Source organism: Dendronephthya gigantea, unplaced genomic scaffold, assembly GCF_004324835.1.
Source record: "Dendronephthya gigantea isolate DGI-Jeju-01 unplaced genomic scaffold, DenGig_1.0 000015F, whole genome shotgun sequence".
Taxonomy (NCBI): Eukaryota; Metazoa; Cnidaria; class Anthozoa; order Malacalcyonacea; family Nephtheidae; genus Dendronephthya; species Dendronephthya gigantea.
Genome location: NW_021163025.1, coordinates 921,189 through 940,747, shown reverse-complemented (window position 1 = coordinate 940,747; position 19,559 = coordinate 921,189). Strand labels below are relative to the sequence as shown.

At 35.9% G+C, this 19,559-nt stretch overlaps 1 protein-coding gene across 2 annotated transcripts in view; it reads right to left on the bottom strand.

The window, feature by feature from the left end:
- LOC114520254 overlaps nucleotides 1-19,559 on the bottom strand; it is a 65,884-nt gene that overhangs the window by 22,844 nt on the left and 23,481 nt on the right. For both annotated transcript variants that reach the window (XM_028540486.1, XM_028540487.1), the window contains exons 11-93: nucleotides 19,254-19,360; nucleotides 18,732-18,845; nucleotides 18,569-18,625; nucleotides 18,370-18,403; nucleotides 18,164-18,243; nucleotides 17,985-18,053; nucleotides 17,668-17,772; nucleotides 17,504-17,579; nucleotides 17,316-17,431; nucleotides 17,095-17,212; nucleotides 16,909-16,946; nucleotides 16,563-16,688; nucleotides 16,260-16,338; nucleotides 16,003-16,100; nucleotides 15,681-15,794; nucleotides 15,545-15,601; nucleotides 15,370-15,403; nucleotides 15,213-15,292; nucleotides 15,021-15,089; nucleotides 14,695-14,796; nucleotides 14,515-14,590; nucleotides 14,324-14,424; nucleotides 14,055-14,172; nucleotides 13,827-13,846; nucleotides 13,654-13,698; nucleotides 13,490-13,568; nucleotides 13,091-13,185; nucleotides 12,871-12,984; nucleotides 12,704-12,760; nucleotides 12,571-12,604; nucleotides 12,374-12,453; nucleotides 12,220-12,288; nucleotides 11,981-12,085; nucleotides 11,761-11,836; nucleotides 11,575-11,678; nucleotides 11,247-11,364; nucleotides 11,113-11,132; nucleotides 10,696-10,807; nucleotides 10,461-10,561; nucleotides 10,214-10,324; nucleotides 10,092-10,148; nucleotides 9,944-9,977; nucleotides 9,758-9,837; nucleotides 9,480-9,548; nucleotides 9,253-9,354; nucleotides 9,068-9,143; nucleotides 8,842-8,945; nucleotides 8,457-8,574; nucleotides 8,082-8,101; nucleotides 7,834-7,954; nucleotides 7,581-7,675; nucleotides 7,237-7,347; nucleotides 7,005-7,061; nucleotides 6,806-6,839; nucleotides 6,605-6,684; nucleotides 6,408-6,476; nucleotides 6,182-6,283; nucleotides 5,946-6,021; nucleotides 5,721-5,824; nucleotides 5,489-5,606; nucleotides 5,255-5,277; nucleotides 5,004-5,121; nucleotides 4,699-4,793; nucleotides 3,982-4,089; nucleotides 3,855-3,905; nucleotides 3,718-3,751; nucleotides 3,527-3,606; nucleotides 3,365-3,433; nucleotides 3,197-3,289; nucleotides 2,938-3,010; nucleotides 2,660-2,763; nucleotides 2,430-2,547; nucleotides 2,209-2,237; nucleotides 2,047-2,122; nucleotides 1,854-1,954; nucleotides 1,609-1,719; nucleotides 1,409-1,465; nucleotides 1,265-1,298; nucleotides 952-1,031; nucleotides 754-822; nucleotides 534-635; nucleotides 373-448; nucleotides 146-249 (exon numbers count right to left, since the gene is read on the bottom strand). In XM_028540486.1, coding sequence (XP_028396287.1) covers nucleotides 146-249; nucleotides 373-448; nucleotides 534-635; nucleotides 754-822; nucleotides 952-1,031; nucleotides 1,265-1,298; nucleotides 1,409-1,465; nucleotides 1,609-1,719; nucleotides 1,854-1,954; nucleotides 2,047-2,122; nucleotides 2,209-2,237; nucleotides 2,430-2,547; nucleotides 2,660-2,763; nucleotides 2,938-3,010; nucleotides 3,197-3,289; nucleotides 3,365-3,433; nucleotides 3,527-3,606; nucleotides 3,718-3,751; nucleotides 3,855-3,905; nucleotides 3,982-4,089; nucleotides 4,699-4,793; nucleotides 5,004-5,121; nucleotides 5,255-5,277; nucleotides 5,489-5,606; nucleotides 5,721-5,824; nucleotides 5,946-6,021; nucleotides 6,182-6,283; nucleotides 6,408-6,476; nucleotides 6,605-6,684; nucleotides 6,806-6,839; nucleotides 7,005-7,061; nucleotides 7,237-7,347; nucleotides 7,581-7,675; nucleotides 7,834-7,954; nucleotides 8,082-8,101; nucleotides 8,457-8,574; nucleotides 8,842-8,945; nucleotides 9,068-9,143; nucleotides 9,253-9,354; nucleotides 9,480-9,548; nucleotides 9,758-9,837; nucleotides 9,944-9,977; nucleotides 10,092-10,148; nucleotides 10,214-10,324; nucleotides 10,461-10,561; nucleotides 10,696-10,807; nucleotides 11,113-11,132; nucleotides 11,247-11,364; nucleotides 11,575-11,678; nucleotides 11,761-11,836; nucleotides 11,981-12,085; nucleotides 12,220-12,288; nucleotides 12,374-12,453; nucleotides 12,571-12,604; nucleotides 12,704-12,760; nucleotides 12,871-12,984; nucleotides 13,091-13,185; nucleotides 13,490-13,568; nucleotides 13,654-13,698; nucleotides 13,827-13,846; nucleotides 14,055-14,172; nucleotides 14,324-14,424; nucleotides 14,515-14,590; nucleotides 14,695-14,796; nucleotides 15,021-15,089; nucleotides 15,213-15,292; nucleotides 15,370-15,403; nucleotides 15,545-15,601; nucleotides 15,681-15,794; nucleotides 16,003-16,100; nucleotides 16,260-16,338; nucleotides 16,563-16,688; nucleotides 16,909-16,946; nucleotides 17,095-17,212; nucleotides 17,316-17,431; nucleotides 17,504-17,579; nucleotides 17,668-17,772; nucleotides 17,985-18,053; nucleotides 18,164-18,243; nucleotides 18,370-18,403; nucleotides 18,569-18,625; nucleotides 18,732-18,845; nucleotides 19,254-19,360 — 6,740 coding nt within the window. The remainder of the gene's footprint in view (nucleotides 1-145; nucleotides 250-372; nucleotides 449-533; nucleotides 636-753; nucleotides 823-951; nucleotides 1,032-1,264; nucleotides 1,299-1,408; nucleotides 1,466-1,608; nucleotides 1,720-1,853; nucleotides 1,955-2,046; nucleotides 2,123-2,208; nucleotides 2,238-2,429; nucleotides 2,548-2,659; nucleotides 2,764-2,937; nucleotides 3,011-3,196; nucleotides 3,290-3,364; nucleotides 3,434-3,526; nucleotides 3,607-3,717; nucleotides 3,752-3,854; nucleotides 3,906-3,981; nucleotides 4,090-4,698; nucleotides 4,794-5,003; nucleotides 5,122-5,254; nucleotides 5,278-5,488; nucleotides 5,607-5,720; nucleotides 5,825-5,945; nucleotides 6,022-6,181; nucleotides 6,284-6,407; nucleotides 6,477-6,604; nucleotides 6,685-6,805; nucleotides 6,840-7,004; nucleotides 7,062-7,236; nucleotides 7,348-7,580; nucleotides 7,676-7,833; nucleotides 7,955-8,081; nucleotides 8,102-8,456; nucleotides 8,575-8,841; nucleotides 8,946-9,067; nucleotides 9,144-9,252; nucleotides 9,355-9,479; nucleotides 9,549-9,757; nucleotides 9,838-9,943; nucleotides 9,978-10,091; nucleotides 10,149-10,213; nucleotides 10,325-10,460; nucleotides 10,562-10,695; nucleotides 10,808-11,112; nucleotides 11,133-11,246; nucleotides 11,365-11,574; nucleotides 11,679-11,760; nucleotides 11,837-11,980; nucleotides 12,086-12,219; nucleotides 12,289-12,373; nucleotides 12,454-12,570; nucleotides 12,605-12,703; nucleotides 12,761-12,870; nucleotides 12,985-13,090; nucleotides 13,186-13,489; nucleotides 13,569-13,653; nucleotides 13,699-13,826; nucleotides 13,847-14,054; nucleotides 14,173-14,323; nucleotides 14,425-14,514; nucleotides 14,591-14,694; nucleotides 14,797-15,020; nucleotides 15,090-15,212; nucleotides 15,293-15,369; nucleotides 15,404-15,544; nucleotides 15,602-15,680; nucleotides 15,795-16,002; nucleotides 16,101-16,259; nucleotides 16,339-16,562; nucleotides 16,689-16,908; nucleotides 16,947-17,094; nucleotides 17,213-17,315; nucleotides 17,432-17,503; nucleotides 17,580-17,667; nucleotides 17,773-17,984; nucleotides 18,054-18,163; nucleotides 18,244-18,369; nucleotides 18,404-18,568; nucleotides 18,626-18,731; nucleotides 18,846-19,253; nucleotides 19,361-19,559) is intronic.

Sequence of the window (19,559 nt, the reverse complement as noted above, 5' to 3'; positions counted from 1 at the left end):
CCGCACTACGCTGTGGAAGAAACAATCGTAAAGGCATGCGATCTAAAGATGAAAGAATTCGGATGGTAAAATCACAGGTAAAATGAGATCCTTTAAACAGGCAGCTGATAATCTAATCTGACAAAATAAAGCATTGACAGCGTACCTCTGATCGTTCGACAACGCATTCGAACATCTCCTGAGGTCTTCCAAGACATCCATTCAAATGCTTACTCCAGCGAATCTCAGGATCCAAGCGCGCCGACGCAACTGAAGAAAATTAAGAGCTGAACGATGAACTCATTGGAGACATTAGATCACATGTTAAGAATAATTATAAAATGACCCAAGGATATTGAAAGACTATTTGTTTAAAGTGGCCCAAATACATACCAAGAGCAAGCAAGGCGTCTTCCAAGTCACCAGACATTTCACTTTTTATTGACTGCTCAATTTCTTGGTTCGTGTTCTGAGATTTGAAAATGAATTGGTTGAGCACGATAAGCCCTTAATATCTCTATCAACACCCTAATGTACATAACCGTACACTTTACCTTCTTATACTCTTCGAAGACTTTCTGCAAATGGCTTCTACTTCTTGATACCAAAATTTCAATGAATTTCATCTCATCTGTCCCTGTTTTTTCCACACCAGCCTAACAATATTAAAAACACACAATCAGCCAAAAATACTGTGTGGAATATTGTTATGTAATTAAAATCTATTTCGGTGTTGATGTTTGAAATGGAGCATATAGTGCAGCCATCATTTACTTCTTGCAACTCTTTTGCATCAGCTTGAACTTTGCTTGTATTTCTTGGTTGATTTTCGGCCCGGTCAGCCTAATGGAAAGGATAATAGCATCACAAGTCTGCTTTCAAATTTTTTTTCACAGAAAACGTAAACACAGCCAGTTATGAAGTACAACAAAAACTTTGCCAAAGCTAAACGCGGGCAAGATTTTTTCACACCTTAAGGATTCTTAAAAGTAATTTTTCAAAGTCTCCGCCAGTTTCACTACTGATTGCGTCCGAGAGTTCTTTACCATATTCTACATAAACATTAAAATTGTTAATCTTTCGTCTTCACATGACGGTGTTAAAGTGAATTCTTGTACCAACGTGAAGGCATAAGTTTAACTGCTGAATCGAAGAAGTCATTTAAAGATTCCAAACAATGTTTTGAATAGGAAGAAAAATTAAGAAACATTTACTTATTGTTAAAATGCATTCGTTACATATAAGAGACGATGGAAAATCTTCCAAATATGAACGGAGTTCATACCTTGATTATATGAACTTGCTATCGATTTAAGACCCTTAAAATAAAAAAACAAGTCTGTCACAGTGTGTTAGGAATCCAAAATCGTTTGCTCCTAATGATCGTTTTGAATTTGAATTTGCATCAGCTATATACACAATATATAACCTCATTGTCTTGGGCGCAGAGCACGTTGCTGAGAACTTTTTCATCAGTTCCAAAACCCTGCAAATATGCAAAAAATACCTGGTGAGAAGTATATAATTCGTTACAGTGCCTTTTCTTTAACCCTGCACATGAATTGCAAATGAAATCAGGCAAAAGCAATGCACCGTCCTATATAGATCAGTAACAATTGATCACGGTACCTTCATGGCTTCATACAACATTTTTGCTTTGCTTGACGATGTCTCAAAGAAAAGGGTTTTCAAGTATCGCTCTTTCACTTTCAATGTTGTCACAAGATGTTGTATCAAATCCTGTAAAGAAATCCAAATTATTACTAACAGTTTCTTGTGACGAAACCAAGATGAAATTGAATAAATATTTTTTACTTTCGCGAAACAAAATTGTTCACAGGAGTTCACTTTATTCAGAAAAATTCGCTACTTACTGTTTTGTGATTGGCCAAGAATTCTTCTTTAATTTTGTTCCTCTGTTCTTTCGTTCTCGAACACAACAGTGATATAATCCCATCAATGTCATGTTCGGCATCTGTAAAGATGAAGAATCACTCAGAATGCTGATATAAAAAGACACTTCTTCGATATACATAAATGTATAAAAACTTCATCTGAACTGACAACCTTTCGCATTCTTCAGAGCATCACTATCAGCATTCGAATTGAATTTTGCAACAGGTGAAACTGTAGGATGGTATTTCTAAAACATACAATTCCTTCAGTAAGCCAGCAGAAAGTACTCAATAGGAATTTAACACTTGCATAATATTAGTTGTATTTCATTACCTTTAGGTTGTTTGGATTTGCGATTGGCTCTGAAAAACAAAGCACAACATCAGTTAAAGTGGAAACTATATACTTCACAGCATCTCAAAAACCCGAGATCTTCAAGGTTATCAAGTACCTGGGCATTCCTTCATTTTTTCTACAACTTTTGTCAATCCTCACAGTCAAATCAATTATGAAATGGACTGACGTTTTCTGCTTGATTAATTTAAGACCCTCACCTTTAACTAATGCCAGTAACATAGTTTGCAAGTCATCATTGTAGTGTTTTATTATATCTTCTTCCATTGTCTCCCCATTGAAATTTTGATAAACATCTTTTATTTCCACCATGTCAATCTAATGAAAGCGAAATGAAAAGTAATGCAAGGAATAATCTAATTCCTGATCGTACTTTACCGGTGCTTCTAAAAATACAAAGTCTGATTAAGATCAAATCACTACATGTTACCTCTGCATGTGTGGCTATAAGTTTCTTGCAGTATACTGGATCTTCTAGCATGGATTGCTTGATCTCTATTGCACTATTCTGAAGGGGATCCTTTAGGAATGATGCTAAAAGTGAAAAAAAGGATGAATATTTTGCGACAGCTATAACCTTCTGAACCATACAAGAAAGACATTTACGATGAAAAACGTTCGATACAGCATGAAATATTTTCATTTCAAGCATGGCTGGATCTATTTGAATCTTCTTGCAAGTCGTTGGAAATGCACTTGAACTCTTACCGTGCAAGGTCAGCGCTTTTGAAGCATTTGTTGAATCCAACAAATCATCTGGAATATCATCTTTTTCAGATAACTAAAGAAAGTTGGAAAAAAATTAGAATAAATAAAGCTCGCATGACTGGATGGAGACAGGGTCACTCATGGTATTTCGATCATCTGGAGCAAACGCTTATTATTAAAAATTTATACTATCCCAATGTCTCGTTCTAAAAATTTTTGAAATAAGGCCGTCATGTGATACAATTGTGCGAATAAAAACCTTTTTGTACTCTTCCAGCATGGCTTTCAGTTGAGAAATGCTTCTGTTTGTGAATATATGAATAATTTTGGCACTATCTTTCTTCTCTCCAGCCTAAAACGAACAAAAAACCGCGTCATTAAAAAGCAGTGTGAATATAAAACTGTAATAAAAAAATAATACATTTACCTGATGGAGTCCTTGAGCATCTTGTTGTGCAATCTTTTGATCCACGGATTCGTTTTCACTTCTTTCACACTAAAACAACAATTTTTTATTTTGGCAACGTCAGAAATATATTCAGAAAAGAGATTTCTTAAATTAAAGTGAACATATTTTCTCGAATCTCACCTTAAGTATCTCGATGATAAAGGATTTCAAGTCTCCTTTAAATTTCTCAGAAATCTTTTCTGATAGAGCATGTCCATATGCTACGAAGAAAATACACAACCAAAATGAATGGATGATGCTAAAAATCATCGTATGATTGGACCCATCACAATATTTCCAATTAATAATTACGCTACCAAGATCATACTGACCTTTTTTGTACTGCGACTTCATCTTTTGCAAATCCTTACAAAGGTAAAGCAAAATAAATATAAATAGCATGCAGGTATATTCGAAAAAACACTATCATATTTCACGACAGTATTATTTGACTATGGTAGTCTCAAACCTTTTCGCTCTTTTGACAGATGATTCGATAGAGCGCTTTCTCATTTGTTTCCTGGAACAAAAAAATAAGCTTGAATAAATGGCCGTTCTGTGGACGACAAATAAAGGTAAATGATTTTCGGGCATACCTTTACAGCTTCGTTTAGAAGTTTTAAATCATTATTAGCGAACATTCCGGGTAAGATGTCTTCAAAATCACTTCCAAATTCTTTACAGAGCAGCTTCGACAAATTTGCCTTAAAAATATTTGATTGATTGAAATAAGAACACGCGTGGATATCTAGACAACTAAGGGACAACTAAAGGACAACTAAAGGACAACTAAAGGACAACTAAAGGACAACTAAAGGACAACTAAAGGACAACTAAAGGACAACTAAAGGACAACTAAAGGACAACTAAAGGACAACTAAAGGACAACTAAAGGACAACTAAAGGACAACTAAAGGACAACTAAAGGACAACTAAAGGACAACTAAAGGACAACTAAAGGACAACTAAAACAACTAAAGGAACAAAAACTAGGACAACTAAAGGACAACTAAAGGACAACTAAAGGACAACTAAAGGACAACTAAAGGACAACTAAAGGAAGACTAAAGGACAACTAAAGGACAACTAAAGGACAACTAAAGGACAACTAAAGGACAACTAAAGGACAACTAAAGGACAACTAAAGGAAGACTAAAGGACAACTAAAGGACTACTAAAGGACAACTAAAGGACAACTAAAGGACTACTAAAGGACAATTAATTAAAGGACAACTAAAGAACAAGCAGCCATATAACATAATTTTCTTGAGTAAATATGATGGCACCTTATAGTCGTCTCTAAACACACTTACCTTGTTGAATCTCTCTTTGTACTTTGTGGATATCGCCTGCCTTTGTTCGATGGTTCTGGAGCTGAGGATTTCAATCAGCACCTGCTTGTCTTTACCTACGGAAAGAAAGTTCATATTTAACGAAAACGATTCTTAACTGAAAGAAGTGACAAAAAGATATCACAGTCGATGTTGTTGGTTAATCTGGGGGAAAAAACCTGGAAGAATCAAGGGGGGTTTTTTAGGGAAAAATGGCCAATTTCATCCATAAGTCGTAACCTAACAAGTCACCAACATTATGGTTCGAATGATTCTTTATTACTCACCAATGGCTTTTCTAATCACGTCAGAATCTTTCACAGGATTAAATGGTTTGGCTGGTGTTACTGTTGGATGATACTGTGTAGCTGCGTTGCCATCAACCTCGCCTTTCTTCTTTGTTTTCTGCATTCAAAATCGCAACTTAACTGAACTAAAATTTCATGTTTTCACGAGAAACGGAAACACTCTATGCCCTTATATTATGCCGTAAATCAAATTTCCTAATATTTACAGGATTACATAATAACGTTTTTACCTCGCTTGGCTGTGGATTCCATTCTGTGGAAAAGAAAAGATTACATAAGTTCAGTTTATCATTTCCGGTCAAATAGCATAACTTTCAAATTCCGAGATTGCATTAGATTAGATTGCATTGAGGTAAAGGTGAAGGATTAAAGAATTGCGTGGAAGTCAGGATGGCGTTCTGTTTGCATCCACATTATAAGAAGGTTATCTTCGTTGTGTGGTTAAGTAAGAAATACACTAATACCTTTTATTAGAGCTAAAAGTAGACTCGAAAAATTCCCAGTAAAGTTCTGACTGATGTCACTGGCCAGAGGAGTCGAAAACATCTTATTGTATTCCTCCTTTATCTCCACCGTATCGATCTAAAAAAGAAGCCAGATATCGAAAAAGGTTAAGGACGCACTTTTGAAATAAATTGACTAATCTTCCTCTCTATCTAAGGAAAGGATAACATAGGAAAATACACACACTCCTACCTCAGCTCTGTGAGAAAGTGAAGTAGTAAAAGCTGTGGAGTTTCCGAGTGACTGCTTCAAGTAGTTGCAAGAGTGTGGAATTCCTTCTGTTTTTATGGAGGAAACTAAAAAAACGGGGAAATGTATCAACTACAACCTATATAATTATGTCTATTGTTTCTTTAGCAAACTGTTTTATCCAAGGATATAGGGATATTATACTTCTTTCGTAAATTTCTGACTTACCAAGGGTTATTAAAGCATATTCAAGGTCGCCAGTCAACTCGTCCTTCAGGGAATCAACGAGGTCCTTGTTAGCAATCTAAAAACATTAAAACAAAAAATAAAAGTAGACGCTAAGTCGAAAAATGAATCCCAGTAGTTCTACCACTAAGTTCTACCAGTTCTACCACTACCAACTAGATTGTACAGTGATTAAATATAGTGAAAAACAACACAAACAACCACAAGTCTCTTTTTACCTTTTTATATTCAACCAGAACCTGTCTCAAATGAGTTCTGCTCCTTGACGTCAAGATTTTGATAAACTTCGACTCGTCAGTCCCCCATTTTTTCTCACCAGCCTAAAACATTGAAATGATCATTATTGTCAAATTTGCAAGATAACATCTTTGTTTTTCTTGACCACATCGATCATCATCTTGTAGTACATCACTATACATCCAGCAGGTTATAAATTGCACTGACCTCGTACAATGCTGTAGCGTCAGACACGGCTTGCTTCTCGCTCGCTGGCTGGTTTTCTCGTCTGTCAGCCTAAATCGATAAAAATTTTTTGTAATGATACAGATTCAGCGAACTTCTTCACCACCCAAAAATATACCACATATCATTTAACTTCGCATTTTCTTATTTTGATAATCAGAATGAGAATGCTTCAATACCTGCAGTATTTCCAGCAAGAAATTCTTCAACTCTCCTCCAGTTTCGCTAGATATTGCATCAGCCAATGCTTTTCCATATTCTAAAATTTCACAAATAAATTATTGACACGCCATTTGAAGCACAGAAGCCTGCACGTCTGAAAGATACTACAGTAAATAGTTTCTTATTTCTCATGTATACACAGGACGAAAATAAACCACCTTTTTCATACAATTCGCTGAGTTCTTTGATATTCTAGACAAATACAAAAATAGTTTGAAAAATCAATGCATGTGAACATATTCCCAATTCAGAAAAGAACAATCAAAATTGATACTAGAGAATTTGTCTTTGCACGAAATCAATTGTCCATATATTTTCAGGTAAGTTTCGACAATAGGACTCATTTAATATTTCTACCTTGTTATCTTGAACGCAAAGTATGTCGATTAATGCTTTTTCATCCGTACCAAATCCCTAATGGAACATTAAAATTAAGAATTACAAACTTAGCGAGCGACAATATGTTCCAAGTGATTGTTTCCCGCGGCATTGTGCCATAAAGCATACTATAGCATAGGTGGATTTTTGGAATTTATAACAATCAAATTGAATCATATTTCGTAAAATAAGATTAATGGGGTTAATCTACCTTCATAGCGCTGTGTAAGCTCTGTGCTAAGGAATGATGGTCGGTCTCGAATAATGGTATCAAATTTGGTCGCTTTATATTCAAATGTCCGCTTATATCTTCAAGCAAATCCTAGAAAAAAATGTGGATCGTGCACTTTCATCAGATGTAGATAAACTGTGTTCAACAAATTGATCCAAATTTCAGATATGTTGAATAAGTATTGAGTTCTTGTGGAAGGAATTTTAAAACATTAGGATTTAACGAGAGTGAAACTGTCTTTCGTGTCAGACAGAGTACGACAGAAACCCAGATAGTTACAATGCAGAGATTTAAAAAGAATAATTATGTATCCTGCTCCATACCACATTGTACTTCTTTTCATATTCTTTCCTAATCTCCTTTCTCTGATCTTTGATTCTCGCGGCCAGCAGCATTATTGTCACATTCGTGTCTTTACCTAAAAAATGGAATCAATATTAGTTAAAACTATGATAGGTATATTCACACAACGAATGCGTGATTTTAGATATGTGCTTCTGGATTTCCTTATTAAATCCATTATTTAAAACCTAATGCGACCTTTTCATAAGTGACACATGTACATCGCACACTTACCGTTTGCATTAAATAATGTATCAGCATCTTTACCGGCGTTAAAATTCCCAGCAGGCGTTACGGTCGGATGATATTCTTTGTCATCTTTGCCGTCCTTGGCTGCGGCCTTCGCTCCTAGAGTCTAAGGGGAATATGGAGAAAAATATCGATTGAGTAAACATGATTATATGATTTCTTTATCAAACTGAATCAGAGATTGCCTAATTAGTTTATTTATTAGATTGTTAAGTTAACTACACAAATATTACCTTAGCAAATGGCTTCCATTCTAATTGAAAAAGAAGAAAAACATTAATACAAAAACATTTATACAAAAACATTTATATATCGACAATAAAATTGAAAAAGTTTATTATTATACTTCAACTTATTCAGCGAGGACAGAAAAAGCTATTTTATTCAGAAAAAAACTTAGACCAACATAAGAGAAAGCACGTCGCTTTTCACAATCATGAATTAGACCACTACTAATTGATCACGTTATACGTTGCATTATTCATGCAATTCAACAAAACCATTTTAATTGCACCATGACACCCATTCCCTTGTAAGTCTGACAAAATTTGGGGGAAGTTTAGTCCAATTTTTTTCAAATTTCCAATCACTTTTACATCACCACTCACCTTTAATCAAACCCAGCAAAATTTTCTCAAGATTTCCTTCATAGGTCTTCTTTATATCATCCGCAAGAGAACTTTGATGTTGTTTCTTATATTCCTCTTTTACTTCAACCATATCGACCTAAAACGATGAACATTACAACTGAATGGGCTTACTGAGTTCAATGTTCATTGTCCTTTGTAGTTTGTTTATTCCTGAGCACTGTTTTTAGGATAAATACTGTATGGTTTTACTTAAACATAATGCAGTTGTTTTGTGGTAGTTCCATGCATGACTCCTCAGGTATATCACTCATTTAAATAAAAGTTATAACAAGTTATGTTTTGGAACTATTCTTAACAAACCAAAAGGATTACAATAAAGGTCACGTTAACGTTTTTTATTCACCTCCGAATGAGCAATAACAAGGTGCATGAAGTCGTTCTTTTCGGATAACTTTCCTTTTAACTCAGAACAGATGGGAGTCAGCTCGCCTTGCTCAGAGACAGATGCTGAAAGGTAAAAGAAACACTCTTCCGTAATTCAAAACAGCACAAGTCTTGAAATTTGCATTCAACATAACAGCAAATGAACTAAAACAGCCCACTTCATGATGGAATGAAATATCACAAACCTATCAGAAGCAACGCATCAAGAATGTCTCCACTCAACTCAGCGCGCAGGGACTCGGTAATGTCACGTTTGGAGAGCTGTTGAAGGAACGAATGATCAGAAAAAAGATGTTTAAACATGTCCTTTTCATTCATCAATCAAGTGACAGTTTCATATAATCATCTTAATAAAGATGGATCCTTTTACCTTTTTGAATTCTTTGAACACTGCTTTTAGATGCGGATGACTCCGACGGGAAAATATATCGACAAAAACCCCTTCGTCTGTTCCCCATTTTTTGTCACCTGCCTGAAATTTGTAGAAAAAGGAAAGGAAGTTACCCTAAAGGTCAGAATTTTCGTGCAAAAACAAAACTAGTTTGCTGAAGCTCTTGTGCACTTTATGAAGAAGGAAGTAAGGGAACCATCGACTACCTTGTACAAAGCTTTAGCATCTTCATTTACATCATCCACTACTACCTCGGGGCTTTCATTTCTTTCAGCCTAAATACAAATACTTATTGATACTAACTAGAATATTGGTGAAAATTACTGCACTAGTGTTTGCCAAGCTAATGGACTAAATTCTGGTGTTTAATTAGATCAAATGGGCGTTTAAAAGGTGGAGGTTCAAGTTACCGCTTATTTTATTCATGCATGTGACTTTTTGATAACGGGATCGGTGGAACTGCGCAAAAACTATTCAATCATACCTTTAAGATTTCAAGGAGCAGTTCCTGAAACTTTCCGCTCGTTTCCTTGGCAACTACGTCACTGAGCTCTTCTTCAACGGCTGTGAATAAAAAGGTCCATCTCAAATACTAGATCACACGTATTGAAGATAATGACTAATGGATGATCTTCATTTACGAATCTCAACCGTGTTCTAAGTTACTTACCTGCGAAGTAGGACTTCTTTATCTCTTCGATTTCCTATAAGAGGATAGATTATAAAATTGTTGATTATACTGAAAGTTAAATATGCATCCTTCGATCGAATAGGACCAAAAACGAGAAGAACTCTTGCGAAAATCATTCCAAGTCTACCTTGTTGGTTTTACTGCATATCACCCCAAGGAGTGTCTTTTCATCAGTTCCCACACCCTACCAGAAAAAAGTCGTTTAGTCGAATCAAATGCTAAAACATGCCGTTCAAAATTCATTCCTACCTTTGTCGCCTTCTGTAAATTCTTGACAACAATATCAGCAGGATTCTCAAACAAAGCTTGGATCAGTGATGGTTCGACAGCAAGCTCACCCTCAAGCTCTTTAACAAGATCCTATTTAAACGAAAGTTTGAAAGTTTGTATTTTTGTGCAAATGCTGTGGATCCACGAACTAAATGTGTTATCATAATTTGACGTGTTTGTAACAGAATCGAGAATAGAGCTTGTAATTATGTTGTCTGATATATACCTTTTCGTATTTAGTTTTGTACTCTGAAGCAATTTCATTACGTTGCTGAACAGTTCGTCTGACCAGAAGCATAATAACTTCGTCCATATCAAACGCAGAGCCTAAAACAAAAATGATATTGATGAAACAGAAGTCAAGAAAGTTGTTTCCTTTGTGTGTACGTAAAATAGTTATATTATTAACTACCACTCGAAATACATGAAATAGCAAACGGATAAGTAGAAAATTTACTTACTTTGCGTTTTTTGAATGGACTCTGCATCGTTTGAAGCGTTGAAGTTGATCGCTGGAGGGACAGTTGGATGATATTTCGTTGCTTCTCCCTGGCCTGGAGGTTGAGTTATATCCTGAAAAACGATGTAGAGTAACGTTTATTATCAGAGTGAAAACATGATGAAAAATTTTTCAGGGAAGGTGACCATGGATCTCAAACATAGCACTATCATATGTCCTAAGGAATCAGAGCATAATCCACTAGATCTAAGATTTCTCTTATGTCAGACACACAAGAGTGGAATAATAGCGTTAGACTTGGGGCGGCAATTCTAATGATCACAACTATAGCCGGGCAAAATTTACAGAGATGAAAAGGAATTAGGATTGGAGATCCTCAAAAGGTTTCCATTTACTGTCTATTGACACACGCACGTACCTTTCTTCCTTGCTTCCATTCTGTTTTAGTGGGAAGAAAAAGAATGGTATAAGTTTGAATCCAGTTATTCGCACACAATGCTCATTATTATAGGCTTTAAAATCGAGCGAGCCTTTGGCTTAAACACGACTTACCTTTTATTAAAGCCATGAGGAGATTCTTCTGATCATTTTCATAACGAATCATGATTTCATCCATCAAAGTTTCTTTGAATTCTTCAGAATACGTAGTCTTTATCTCCACCATGTCGACCTTTAGAAAGAAGAGGAAAAATCGAATGGAAAAAAATCCATACTCAAAACAAAACTTATACGATAACGACCTGGGTCCTGCATGGAAGATCTATTTGCACCAGGAATATCATGTCAAAATTGTCACTGACTGAGTTGGAGGGGTGTAGCGACTGCAAGCTATCACAATCAATGTTCGAGAGAGCGTAATTTATTGTATAGTCACGTTTACCTCTGCTCTGTTGGACAAGTAAAAAGCAAATTCCCTGGAGATGTCCTTCACACGCTGTAACTGCTTCGCGTACACCAATGGCGAGTTATGTTGACACGAATTAGCTAAAATTCAAAATGAAAAGTCAATTAACACTACCTAAGTACCAAGCCATATCTTATTGAAGATTTAGTTAGTATGCTGTACCTATTAACACCATCGCTTTTTCAAAATTTCCACTCAGTTCACTGCTTAGAGACTCTGAAATATCACATTCCGCGATCTACAATTGGTAATAAAAGATTCTTTGCTGGTATTGTATCTGAAGACGTACCAGTATCGTATGGTACGATATGACATAGTATAGCATGGGATGCCATGGCAGGGCATAGGATAGCATGTTATGACATAGCATAGTATGACAGACCTTTTTATATTCCTCAAAAGTTGCTTTCAGACTAGCTTTACTTCTGCTTGAAAATATTTCTATAAAGGTGGACTCATCTGTTCCAAATTTCTTTTCAACACCAGCCTATTTTTTACAAGAAAAAAGAAAATATTAATGAAATAAGCAAATATACTTAACTGTCGTGACAAAACGATGTAGAATCAGAAATTCAGAATTCTAGGAAAACGTTAAATTTCTACAAATTTAATCAAGCTCACCTGATGAAGTGCTTTAGCGTCTTGTTCAGCAATCTTTTGATCAACGGTATCTTTTTCATCTCTTTTGCCCTGGGAGAGAAATAAATTATCTTTTCTAATCTTTGATAGTTGCAGGAAATGAAATAATTGGAGGAAAATGAAGACTGCAACAAACCTGTAAGAGTCGCAACAGCAATGTTCGAAAATCTCCACTGGTTTCACTCTCTACCACGTCAACCAGACTTTTGCCAACAACTGCAGATATTGTAAAAAATAAGTTGTTAACTATCATCATGGCATCTTCATGTGTCTACATTCTTCTCATCCACACATGGTCTTCAAATATATAACCAATTAAACTTTATTACGAACCTTTTTGGAAAGATTCCTTCAGTTTTGCTATACCCTGAAATAAAACAACAAACATGCTGTAGCTATCTTCTCAATAAAAAGTGAAACGAAAAATCCTTGCATGGATCCGTCGTATACATTATTGTTTCAATACCTCGTTGTTCTTTAGACAAATCGCCGAAATGAGAACATCTTCGTCTGTGCCGGCTCCCTGAAAGTTTCAGATTACATATTCAGATTACATGCATAAAAAATATCCTGTAATTGAAGTAATTAATATGAAACTGATCCTCAAATCATTAAAAGAGAGAGAAGCTTCACCTCCATCGACTCCTTCAACTGCGTAGCTTCAAAAATGTCAGGTGAAGTAAACAATGGTTTAAGAATAGCTTCCGAACCAGAACCAAATATAGATGTAAGTTGCTTTATCAGGTCCTAAAAAGTCACCCAACAAGAAAATATAACTAGAGGAACCGCATCTTTGGATGGAAATGTTTAACTTCTTGTAAATAGCTTCATTCGTGGAACGTGATGCGGTTACCTTTTCGTACATCATTTGATATTTTTGAACGATTTCCTGTCGTTGTTTATTACTGCGAGCAGCAATCACCATTATTATGGCGTCCGTATCAACTCCTATGTGGAAGTCATTGAATAAGAGTGGAAATCGTATAAGCGGATGTTGAAATGTATTAACATAACCAAATATAACACAATTTCGCAAACGCGCGTTGACACCACAATGAAAAGAAAAGATGGCGTTTGTGCATTTCGTAAAATGAAAATAACCTCCCACTTTTTCTGTTGTTCTTTCAAGGAACGTCAATTTACTCTCATAAACAATTTTGAACTGCACTCGTTCTAGTACTAATGTACATCCGCCATCTTTGCTATCATCGTGGATCAAAAGGCGCATCGGGAAACAAAAAAGTTATTTTACCTAAAGAAGCTTTAATGAGCTCAGCATCTCGACCAGAACTGAAGTGTTTTGCCGCCGTGACAGTAGGATGATATTCAGACTGAAAATTACATTTATCAACGTTTGTTTAATATGAAAAATAAATTGTATTTGTTACAATTTATAGACGGTTAGGACAACGTCACCTCCTTTTGTGATTTTCCCTTTTTCTTCCTGGAGTTTTTTGGGCCCTGGAAAATTATACAAATTTCAGGGGAAATCAGTTTATAGTTCCTATATCTCGTGTTCCTTCACAGTATATTTCTGATGTATATTTTGTATCGTATTTTGTAGAGGGTATGATTGCATCGAATCTTACCGTCGCTGTTGGATCTTCTTCTACGCATCAAAAAGAAAAATTAGAAAACGTATTTAATGATGCTATTTCAGAATATGCAGTGATCTACCCGTCTTATCACGATTAACATATTTTTATTGTATACATTTATTTGGCTGACTCTAGATTGAGTCTTTGAAACTTTTCTTCAAGTACTTCCTCGAAAGGAACAGTCGGTTTGTCAGTAACGACAGTCGATCGCTGACGTACCTTTTAACAAACCAAGGAGAATTTTTCTTCGATTTCCTTTATGCTTCTTCTGTATATCTTCTCCAAGATCACGACCATTTTGCGATGAATACGCTTCCTTTATGTCAGCCATATCAATCTGGAAAAAAAAGCAAAATTAGTATCGTGTTCTTTTGTGTGACTTTCTGTGATATTAGACGTTATTGGAAAACTCTGAAATCGTATGCAAGGTATTGTTCACAGTAAACCTAGCTACGACAAACAGACTGGGGAAAACGCCTTGAGTTTACCTCCGAACGAGAAGCAATGAAATTCGTTAAAGCTTTATCATCTGACAGAATTTGAGTGGTTTTTTCAGCGTAATAGTCGATTGCTCCGGACATGTTGGACACTGAAAAATAAGCATAAGATTTGCAATTGAGGACTGTATAACCTCGTCAACAGTTTACAAATATTGCATCAAAAATTATCTCAAACTCACCGACAGCGAGAACAGCTTTGAGGAGATCACCAGATAATTCGGACATCATGGATTCCGTGAAATCACGATCTGCAATCTAGTGATTACGAGAATAATGTAAATAGACCTCACAGTTGCAGCATAATCTTACATTAACTATGGTGTAAGCGCTAAATGTACGAGGAACATTCATTAACATACTTGTTTGAATTCTGCAAAAACTGCATTCAAATGAGGTCTGCTTCGAGAAGTCAAGATTTCGGCAATCGCTTCTTCATCTGTTCCCAACTGATCTTCACTTGCCTGGAAAATTACATACACCATATGCTGGACTAACTAAACGCTGATACATCAATTCGCTTAAAACTAAAATGCATCTATACTGGATGTGGGACAGTTTTAAACAATGTAGACAAACCATTACTTGTACTGTGTTGCGAGACAATTGAGGAAAGCCGGAAAGATTGTTGGGTGTTATATTTCAAATTTACAACAAACATTGAACAAATGTATTAAAAAATTCATACCTCAAGAAGAGCTTTTGCGTCTTTTTTCACATCACTTTCATTGACTTCGTTGCTTTCACTTCTTTTTGCCTGGGAGAAAAGAAAACAAAACTCCATCACTTGGTAAACCGTTCCAAATAGGTTTAACGAGAAATGGCCAATAATAAGGATCCAAAGTAATTAACCTTTTAAAGAATATCTATCATGAATTACCTGTAATAGCATGATTAGGAAATCGCCGAAATCCCCACTCGTTTCGTTTCGTACATCGTCTTCTAAATTTCGCTGAAATTCTATGAAATGAAGCATCATAAACAAGCCGTAGTACCTTCAAATTTCGACAAAAAGATTGAACGAAAAAGCAATTTACCTTGCTCATAAGACTCTTTGAAGGCCGTGATGTCCTGTAGGTCAATCAGACAGAAAAAAAATTAAAAAGTACTAAAACAACTCAGTTACCCAAATATAAAGCGTGTCAGTTCTAGCATCAATTTAAAGTTTTCATTCTTATTTTACTCCGACCATGCAAACAACGTCCATTTTACCTTATTTCTTCGGAAACAGATGATATCAATTAAATCCTTCTCTTTTGTTCCAAGTCCCTGCATATCAGCACAAAGAATCTATTTAGCATTGACAAGAAACACAGCAGAATGTTTTAAGACTTAAATGATCACTGACCCCCATTGCTTCATGTAACGTTCGTGCATCTTGCACACTCGGCGGCGCCATAAGCGCATCAATTGCATCAGTCAAAGTTACACCAAATTCCGACTTCAACAACTGCACCAAATCCTAATTAATATAAACGAAGACAGGATTAAACTAAATATAACAAGTTGTATGCTCTCTTGTGGTTCAATTCAGGTTAGACTCGATGGTAAATCCACACAACAAAGCCTAAAGCAAGTTTAATCTCAACAAAACAAACTCATAAACACTACAACATCTCTGTCAGTGAGTAAAGCCTGGCTTGCGAAGTTGCCTCTGTCAGGGCTATTACCTGTTTGTAACGTATGTTGAATTTCTTCGCAATAACTTGGCGTTGTTGATTGCTTCTGGATGTCAATCTTTTTATCACACCATCTCTGTCTTTGTATACTTGAATAACAAATAACAAATCAATACAGCTTAGGATTTTTTTGGAACATGATAGCTGTATGCCTTATGACAATGTAATAAGGTATACAGTAGTTTGGAATATGATATGGTATGTTAACAATCTAATGGTATTTTATGGTAGAATATAATGTTACATACCAAGGGCGCCTCTAACAAATTCTACATCTTTCATTGCATCGAAATTTGCAGCTGGTACAACAGTTCCGCGATATTTGGCCTTTAAACCAAGAAGAAATACAAGTCACAAAGTAATTGAACAAGAGCCAAGAGATTTGGTTTGTCGGTTATAAAAAAATTAGCCCATGATGGGATCTCAAAAGGCAAAAAGGGTAAAGAGCCATCGTTCAAATGATGTGTCTTTACCCTTTAAGGAAACTTCATCTCTTGTTAGTGATTTTCCATTTTCATTTGTTTGCCGGTCAAACCCATCTCAGTTCTTACCAGATGAACGTCCTCCGCATTTTCTTTTTCTTTTTCTTTTTTCTGTTCTTCAGGATTTTCTTCTTCCTTTTTCTGCTCTACTTTTTGTTCTTCCTTTCCTTTCTTAGCACCTTTCTTCTTCTTCCCCTGAAAAAAAAAGAAAGAGAAACGTCAACCATGTTATAAACTATGGACCTACTTTCCATTTTTAGTAAATATCAAAGTCGTGCTCAATATCTTCGCCGCCGTGAACCGAACGCTAAACCACACTGTGTAAAAACGCAAACCGAATGCTTTCAAATTCCAATGTCCAATTGGCGTTCAAACCAACCAGTGAACTATAGCAAAAAACGTTGTAATATGCTACCTTTTTCTTCTCTTCTTCAACTGCTGGAGCGCCGTCGTCTAAGAAATTGCAAATGCATTTTTTAAACTTTCCAAATATGACTCGTGTTTATCTAAACACTATAATTTTAACAAACATAAATAAGAAAAAGAACATTAAAAAAGAGCAGCACAGCTCTTATTATTTATACTGCTGTCATTCTGCTACCTTGTAAAACAGGCGCAAACAACTTCTGCATATCTTCGTTGCATTTTGCTTTAATATCATCTTCGAGACGCGTTCCGTATGCTTTCTCGTAGGCGGCTTTGGCAGCTTTCAGTTCATTCTGATGGAAAAACATATCATTGAGGCCCTTCTTCAGTGAAATTATACCTACTCTGCTTAATTTTCACGAATAAGATCAGATGCGATCCAGATGACCATCCTACCTTGTCGGAAGTGTTTAGAAGCCTTGAGAGTGTCTCGTAATTTACTTCATCACCATCGTGCAGAGCCTCGTGGAGCTTCTCAGCCAAATACTTCGGATGGTTGCGAACAATTTTCACTAGAAATCATATTTCATACTCTAAACCACTCACTATAATACTTTCAGACGCTAGAAATACTCAGTTCTTACGCATTGTTTTGGAACCATTCTGAAGCTCTCCCGTGGTCTGCTTTTCAATGGTTTCCTCTAACTCCACTTTTGCCGACTAAAAAATAGAAAAAAGTTGCACAAAATTGAATAATGAGAACGTCCTAGGAAGGTCCACCAGGAGACGTTAGAATCTTTGCTAAAACCTTTTTGTATTCTGGTAGTAAAGCTTTAAGTTGTGGAAGACTTCTTTGACTAAATATCTCGGCGAATGCATCTTCATCGGTCGCCCATTTTCGTGTTCTTGCGGACTAGACACAATGAAACAATTATTTTCTTTAAATGCAACTGCATGCAAAGACGGTGTGCGTAAAGAACGTTGGGATGAAAAGAACAATTGATAGCATGCGCAAGCGAATTAGAATGAGTCTGGGGTATTGTCGTTGACACTCATTTCAAAAAGAAGATAGAATATGGTGGGTTATGTCGTTTACGCATTGCTTCAAAACTAATATTAATTTACCTTCAGCAGATCTTTTGTATCGGCAGACATCGCTTTCTTATTTATATTTGGATTTTCATCGCGAGCACCCTGATGAGCGTAAAAAATGATATTACCACTGGATAAAATGCATGTAAGCGCTTAAGTTTGGTTATTCACCTCACAAGCTTACTGGCAAAACAATGCAAGATCGTACGTACCTCGCTTAAATGCAAGAGAAATTTCTGAAATCCGTCGGACGTCGAAGCCTTGATATCATCTTCTAACGTGGAATTATACTCTGCAAGGCATTCAAGGAAAAAAAGTCGCACACTCAAATGCGAATCGCATTTTATCATGCGAAGCTACTTAGTTAAATCTACACACACCTAAAGTCTCTGCACACGTGAATTGATATTAATCATACCTTTTTCATAAGCTTGCTTTATCTCGGCAATTTCCTGATAAAAATGAAACATTCCCTGTGGTTACAATCGTGCGTTATATCGATAAAAAGAGAGTGTGGTCTTGCTCAAATAACCATTGAAAGTGAATCATTAATGGCGTTGGGTAGTGAATGTGAGCACTGTTCACTTACACCACCGGGACAATATCGTTCAACATACCGCGTTACTTCGGCTTCCAAGAATTTCCACCAAAGTATCTTCGTCTGTGCCCATTCCCTTGATTGGAAACGAAATTACAATTCAAATGTGTATTCAAAGAAAGTCAGGGAGTATAAAAGACTTTTTTTTAAAAAATAATCATTGCAAAGCTTTACGAGAATACCTTCAAAGCGTTATGCAAACACATGGCTTCATACTGTGGTTTCGGAAGAAGAAGAGCCAAAAGTGCATCTTTGTTTTCTCCTTCGAACGTTGACTTTACAACGTCGACTAAATCCTGAACAGAACAAATGAAAATTTAAGAACGATGATCATTTGATCAGATGATGACATAAAAGAAGGAAAGTGCAATGCTGATGTCCATTCAAACCGCGAGGCCCTGATAGGAATCAAAGCATCCATACATTTCACCCTTTCTATTGCTGCTGGAAGAAAAATTGTTTTACAGCAACTGTGGTGACATTAAAATCTTTACAAACCACGTAATAAAGTAGGAATGGATGAAACGTTTGTAAGTTTTGTTTACATTGCTTTCTTTAACTGAAGGTTATGATAATCATCCACTTCTCGACCGAACTAATATTTACCGATCATGACCAACTCCAAATCTTGTTGGGCTGTTTCATACGAACTGATCCGTAATCCAATTCATCAACAAACGAAAGAGAGCATAGGTTATGCATACCTTTTCATTTTCTGGATCATTGTCGTATCTTTCGTGAAGTTCGTCCAGTCCTTTCTTCTCCCATGAAGTCTGAGCAATGATGTCAAGCACAGTAGATTTGTCGCCATCTAAACGTTGAAACAGATTTCAGATAATGCAATTGAAAATTTGTACTATATCTTCAAACCCTTTCAATTTTGTTATAAAACGTGATTGAAAATAATTAAATTGAGTGAAATTGATGGTTATGATACTTTGTAGGACTATCTTTCGCTATTTTTCTACCCTATTTTGTATTCAAAGCTAATCCTAATTTGCATACGAAGG